Consider the following 6,178-nt stretch of genomic DNA (forward strand, 5'->3'; position numbering starts at 1 on the left):
TGGCTCAAGAAAAATACATTTTAAGTAAAGAAAAAAATGTTTTAAACAAGTGAAAAAAAACTTTTTAAACTGGCAAAGAACAACCCTCTTAAGTACAAGTGACACCAACGCAGGGATATTTTAAAAGGATGCAAACATCCCACATGCCATGGGCTCTGAGGCTTCCCTCAAGACATGTAACTCAGAAAAATAAAAGAACAAATGAACCACAGACCAACTTTTAGAAGTTATGAAAGTGCTGAGGAATCTGGTAAAATTCTCTTCAATACTGCAATGTCTTTAGCTAAGAGGAGTCTGAAGTTGAAGATATTCCATGTAAACCCCGTGTCTGGTAGCAAACGCACCGGGCAGTCAACATGAACGATCCACCTGGACACGGGGTCACTCCTGTCTCATGCCCTCCAGCGAGGTTCCCAACGTCTGTCTAGTAAGCGGTAGACACGCGTAAGCCAGACTTTTATTTACAGACTGAAGAGCACAGAACCCGGCCGGAGGCAGGGCGCCCCGCACATAGGTGGGCGCTCCTATTTACCCTCATGGCGACGCTTCCTGCGTCCAGGGCAGAACTTGGCAGCGGGCCTCCTGTGGGGGAGGAACACTGTTTTGAGGACCCTCTCTGCTGACCTGTCCTGTGAAGGGTGCGTGCCCACTCAGCACCAGCACTCCCAAGGCCCCGGGAGCGGAAGCACCAGCGTGTGCCCCACACAGACGTACCTGCCTTCTTCTTCCTCCTCTTCTTCTTCACTTTGAGAGGCTTCACAACGAGCTCCTGGTCAAAGTCTTCGGAGCTAATGACACTGAACCTCTGCGGGGCGGGCTGGCTGCCCCTGCCCAGCTCCGGGGCTGCCTGGGGCCCGGAGCCGCTGTCGGTGGAGTTGAGCGAGCTGCTCCTGCTCCTCGGCTCGCTGGCCACGGAGCTGGCCACGGAAGCGCCCCTGAGCCTCGGCTCCGAGACTGTGGCCCCTGGCGGCCTCTCTGTGTGCTGCGCGGGGACTTGCTCTGTGCATCCTGGCGTCTCCAGACTGTCTCGTACTGAGAAAGAAGAGTTCCGTTTTACCACCGTGTATCCAGGAGTCGACGTGCTCTTATGTTAACCTATCCCACACACCAGCCTCTGAATGCAGAGAACTCACAAAACTCAAGGAATCGCACAAATTATTCCAATCAGCGGTTTTTGTTCTCCAGGCAGCTCATCTATCAGACAGTCTCACCGCTGTCTTGTCAGTAACTCCACAGGAAGGGACCACCACTGAGTACAGCGCCTCTCACTGACTCACGAATAATGGACAGAGAGGCCTGTCTGCACAGGGCCTGTGCTGCCTGTGCTCACCCCGGGCCCTGGCTATCCGTTAATGTGCCCAGGGGCTTTGAAAACATCTGCAGGCCTGTCGTGACACTTCTCCACATCAGGGAGGAAAGGCAGGTGTCCACCAGAGCGAATTCAAGACCATGTTCATTAGCCCAGGCAGCGCCCGCTCCAGGCAGAGGCGGGGAGAGGAGCGGCCGGGAAAGCACCCGGGCTCCGGCCCAGCACAGAGAACAGGCAAGTGTCCCCCGCCATGGCCCGCCCTTCTCTCACTCGACGCCAGCAGGTCACCAGGGCCCGAGCGGCTCCAGTCACTCCTCAGCACAGGACCGGGGGCTGCTTGGATCTACTGCGTGCCAGACACCGTTCCTGGTGCTGAGACGCGGCCGTCACCGGCAGCCGGCCCTCCTTTCCCGGGGTTGTCGGGCAGAGAACGGCTCCTGGGGCTCACGGACCGCAGAGCAGGCCCTGCTGCGTGAAGCCCAGGGCGGGGCGGTGCCTGTGCCAGGTCACACAGCGAACGGACAGCAGCTCTCGGTCTGGCGCTGCGTTGTCCGGCACAGAAGCCACCACCCACGGAGCTGTTTACATTCAGACGAATTAAAATGAAACATTGAAAAGGCAGCTCCTCAGTTGCACTTGCCACTCAAGTCCTCAGCAGCCAGGTGTGGACAGGGGCCACCTGCCGGACAGTGCGGATACAGAGTAAGGGAGGGACACAGTCACTCCAACCCCTGGGGTGGGGGTGGGGGGATGAGGAAGGCAGTGGGTGGAGGGACAGGGGTCTTGCACTTCCTACAGGCTTGTTGTAAAAGACCAACAGAACCCCGTGACACTGCTCTGTGACCTCAGAGGCCCCACAAATGCAGGGGCTCTGGGACCAGATGCCCCATGTTTGGCTCATGCAGTGCAGAGGTGGTGTCTTTGGGCCCCTCGGGCACCTTGTTGAGACTCGGCACCTCCCATGCGGCTGTTCTGAGGGTCTGTAAGGTCGGGAATGTTGAGCACTTGGCCGTTCTGGTTCCCACCAGGACCAGTTCACTAAGCACCCCGAGCATCAGTGCTGCGACGTGCGCCCGAGGAGCCACAGTAAGGTCCTTTGCTTGTGAGAATCTGGGCTCGTGTGAATTACCAAACAAAAGTCAACGGCACGGCGGATAACAGTTCTACAGGACGAGCTGTGGTAGGTGAAGTATGTCCCAGACGGCGGGTTAAATGTTGTAAAATCTTATGCAAATCTAGGTCTTTTGCAGCATTAGTCCCACAAGCTGCCTAGAGTATCAGCGGTCAGTCGAGTGGGCACTGAGTTCTCGCTCCTCTTCATCCGACCTCCCACCTTCCAGACCCATGGGAGCAACTCTACCAAGGGGAGACCTGTGTGATGCAGGCTGCAAAGTAGGTAGCCTTCAAGGACAGGGGCATACAGAGTATTTTAAGAATCATAAGAAGCCGGCTAGATGCCTTCATTGTTCAGATAAAGCCACAATCAGTTAACAAAATGGTCAGTGTCATACATAAAAACTGCCACTGCACACACAGTACCTGCATTCCCAATACAAACCTACGGACGCCAGTCCCTCCGGCCTGCTCGAAATCCTTATGATGTTCCTATCTCCCTTTAAGAGAAATATTTCATTTTCTGTGCAGGAAACAGACACGATATCACCCGATCCTTCCAAACCAGCAATCGTGGCCTGTCCAGAAACAAAAACAAAATCACAACACCAGGCAAGACTGCTCTAGGAGACCCGAGCACACCAGCAGCGTAGGGACCCAAGTACGTCCTCTGTGTGTTATGAAACTTCACGCCCAACCCGCAGAGAGGTGACAGAGCGGGGTCTGACTTGGCGTCTACTCCTCACCAGTAAATGCACGTGCGTGAGGAGCAGTCTCCCACCTCCTGGCCGCTCTCTGGGCCTTGTCCTCACCTGCTCCCCTCTCCCTGTGGCACGGAGCTCCTCCTCCCTGCAGGACCTGCCTGGAGACCTCACACAGCTCTGCTCGTAAGATAAGAAACTGAAACTTTTTTTAAGTTTCTATGTCCGACTCTAAGAGCAATAATCTATTATTGCCATGATTTTTAAACAGAAATGGTAAGATGGCGTGTCTCCATTTGGGCAGAGGGACCCGGGTCCGAGAACAGGGCGGAAAGGAAGCTGGAGAGCCCCGTCGGCTCAGGCCGCCCTGGGGAGGCCGCGGGGTCACCCTCTGCTACTGTTCCTGCCAAGCTGGCCGTCAGGAGAAACATGACCCAAAGGGACCACAAAGAACAAGTGTGATTTTGTGCTTAAGTGCCAACCCCCATTTCCTGGCCGGGGCAGGACTATGAATAGCAAACCAAGTATTTTTCCAAATCTACACAAATAATCAAACCTCCGCCCGATTTCCTTGACTGGCCCAAGAGGGACAGGAAAGCATAAGAACCTATTCCGCTCCCTCCGGCACCTGAGAGGCAGCCCCAGATAAGCCCCGAGACACCGGGACGGGGTGCAGCCGTGCCACCTACCTGGTTGACAGTGTCCAGAAGGTAAACACTATATTCGTTCCAACTCAGCACCCAGCCTTCCCGGAAGAAGCAGGAAACCAGCCCCAGGTGCCTCTCGGGTAAGCTGCCACTTCCCGGGTCGAAGGCGTCCAGGCGCGGGTACAACTCGAAGGGCTTGACTCCTCCAGCAAAGGCATCTTTTAAGATAAACGTGGCTTGCACAGTCCCCTGGACGTCAGCCCTCCACAGCCGGAGCCCTGGCCGGGATGCGTACAAGGTCAGATCGCTTTGCTTACAAAGTCCTGGTATAAAACAAGCACCAAATTTCCCGGTGCTGGAATTAAAGAGAGACAGAAACAAGACAGGGCTGATTGAAGGCGACCGCTCTGCTCACTCCGACAGGCCTGTTTGCTAAGCCTAACCACAGACAGGTTCGCGAGGGCCCTTTCCTGTTTCTCTTGCTAACGGAACCACCAGCCCTGCACCCAGCCGCCAGCTCTCTCCTCACATTCCTCACGACACCCGGGAGGGTGCACCCATGAGCGCACCTCCTGGTTCCCAGGCCACCGCGTCCTGGGTTCCCTGTGGCGCTGCACCCACTGCTTTAGCTGCACGCTCTTGTTTAATCCCCCCGACCCTGCGAGGCAAAATTACGACTCCTGTTCGAGGGAAAACTGAAGCAGGAGCTGGCAACTCCGGTCTGCCCGCCGCCCCAGCCGAGACCGCTCCCCCTGCTCACCGCCTCACGCCCACTCCCCACGAACGAGCTTCATGTCTGGGGTCCAGGCCGTCCTTCGGGAGTTTTTCTAAACTGTCAGAGGGACCAAATCTCCCCTCTGAAACCATGAAATATTGAGCACTAACAAAAGAACGTGTGTCATATTACGTGGTATATTGTTCATGACGCGTACACCCAGGAGCCCTCCCTCATGCTCCCGGGCCCCAAGAAGTCCCTGCTGCTCCGCTCCCAGGGTGACCGCTAGGCTGTCAGTGCTCCCCGGGCGCTTCCTGTCACTGATGGTGGGCCACAGCCCATTCCTGAACGAGCACTGTGCTGCTCCCTGCACGCTTCTGACACCTGCTTTTAACATGACACAGGCTGGGGAGCACGAGGAGCACTTCTCAGATCCGTCCTTCCCGGGTAAGGCTGTGGCTCATTCACCGTCACCGCCACACAGTACCCCACGCTTGCTCACATACTCCCAGGTGGATGGGACTTGAATGATTTCCCCGTTTCCGTTCTGCACAGCAGCGCGAGGCACATTTTTGCACGTGACCTCCAGCACACAGGTGCCAGCTTGCGGAGACCGCGGAAGCGGGACTGTGGGTTGCTGAGTGAGAGAAACTGAAGTCTGGAGACTTCAAACTTTCCCAGCGACCATTCTGACGACACTCCCACCAGCAGTCTGCCTCCTCACTGCTCCACGTTGGCAAACCTCCGCCTTTACCAGCTCATGTGTTAAGAGGTTCAAATCAACCCCAAGTCCTGCTGATTCTCTCTCCAAAATATTTCTCTGGTTTTGAACAGTAGAAAGAGGACTGGCTTGCCCAGTGGCCGCTCAGTGGTTGAGTGTTGGCCCAGACACCAAGAAGTCACTGGCTCGATTCCCACTCAGGGCCCATGCCTGGGTTGCAGGCTCGATTCCCAGCTGGGGTGTGCACGGGGCAGCCTATCAATGTTTCTCTCTCTCCCTTCTCCCTCTCCCTTCTTCTCTCTCTGAAAATCACTAAAAACTAATTAAAAAAGAGTACTGGCTTCACAGAGACACCTCCTAGCTATGTGGGGTGCGGCCCTTTAGACCTCGGTTTTCTAGTCTGTAAAAAGGGAAAGTAACTCCCATCTCCAAGGCTGAGGTGAGGATTGAGTCCCCACAGTCGCCCACCTGCCATGCACGCGGCTGCAGGCGCTCACAGCTGGGAGCTGCCCCTCACTCTACCCACGCGCCCAGAGTGTCGGTCCTGTGTGCTGTGTCTCCGCACCGCACAGCACCGCAGCACACCCGTCCCCGCAGGGGGCCCCAGGGTCACAGATAAAGTATGTGGGTGCTTCTCTGCCCTTCGTGTCTCGCTAGGTCCCCACGGCACCTCAGTAACGACAACCCTCTGGACAGGGTCCAAGGAGGACACCATGGGTCAAATTCACTTCCAAACGAAGACTGTTACCAACCGAGGGTGTCCACAGACACCTCTCTCACCAGCAACGCGTCTCATACGGCCCCGAGACGCAAAGGAGTTCCAGCAGGGCGGCCACCCCTCCCGCCTTTCCTGTCCAATCAATTCTGCGTGGTGATCCCATGGGTCAATGTGCCTTTTCCAGGGCCAGCAGGAGGTCACTGCTGTGAACAGACCAAGCTGCTGATGGAAGGGCTGCTGGGGGGGGGGGGGGG

At 56.2% G+C, this 6,178-nt stretch overlaps 1 protein-coding gene across 2 annotated transcripts in view; it reads right to left on the reverse strand.

Moving 5' to 3' along the window:
- TECPR2 (tectonin beta-propeller repeat containing 2) overlaps nt 1-6,178 on the reverse strand; it is a 64,264-nt gene that overhangs the window by 38,107 nt on the left and 19,979 nt on the right. For both annotated transcript variants that reach the window (XM_006761986.2, XM_015562801.1), the window contains exons 5-7: nt 3,813-4,125; nt 2,868-3,000; nt 715-1,032 (exon numbers count right to left, since the gene is read on the reverse strand). In XM_006761986.2, coding sequence (XP_006762049.1) covers nt 715-1,032; nt 2,868-3,000; nt 3,813-4,125 — 764 coding nt within the window. The remainder of the gene's footprint in view (nt 1-714; nt 1,033-2,867; nt 3,001-3,812; nt 4,126-6,178) is intronic.

This window comes from Myotis davidii, unplaced genomic scaffold, assembly GCF_000327345.1.
Source record: "Myotis davidii unplaced genomic scaffold, ASM32734v1 scaffold2798, whole genome shotgun sequence".
Lineage (NCBI taxonomy): Eukaryota > Metazoa > Chordata > Mammalia > Chiroptera > Vespertilionidae > Myotis > Myotis davidii.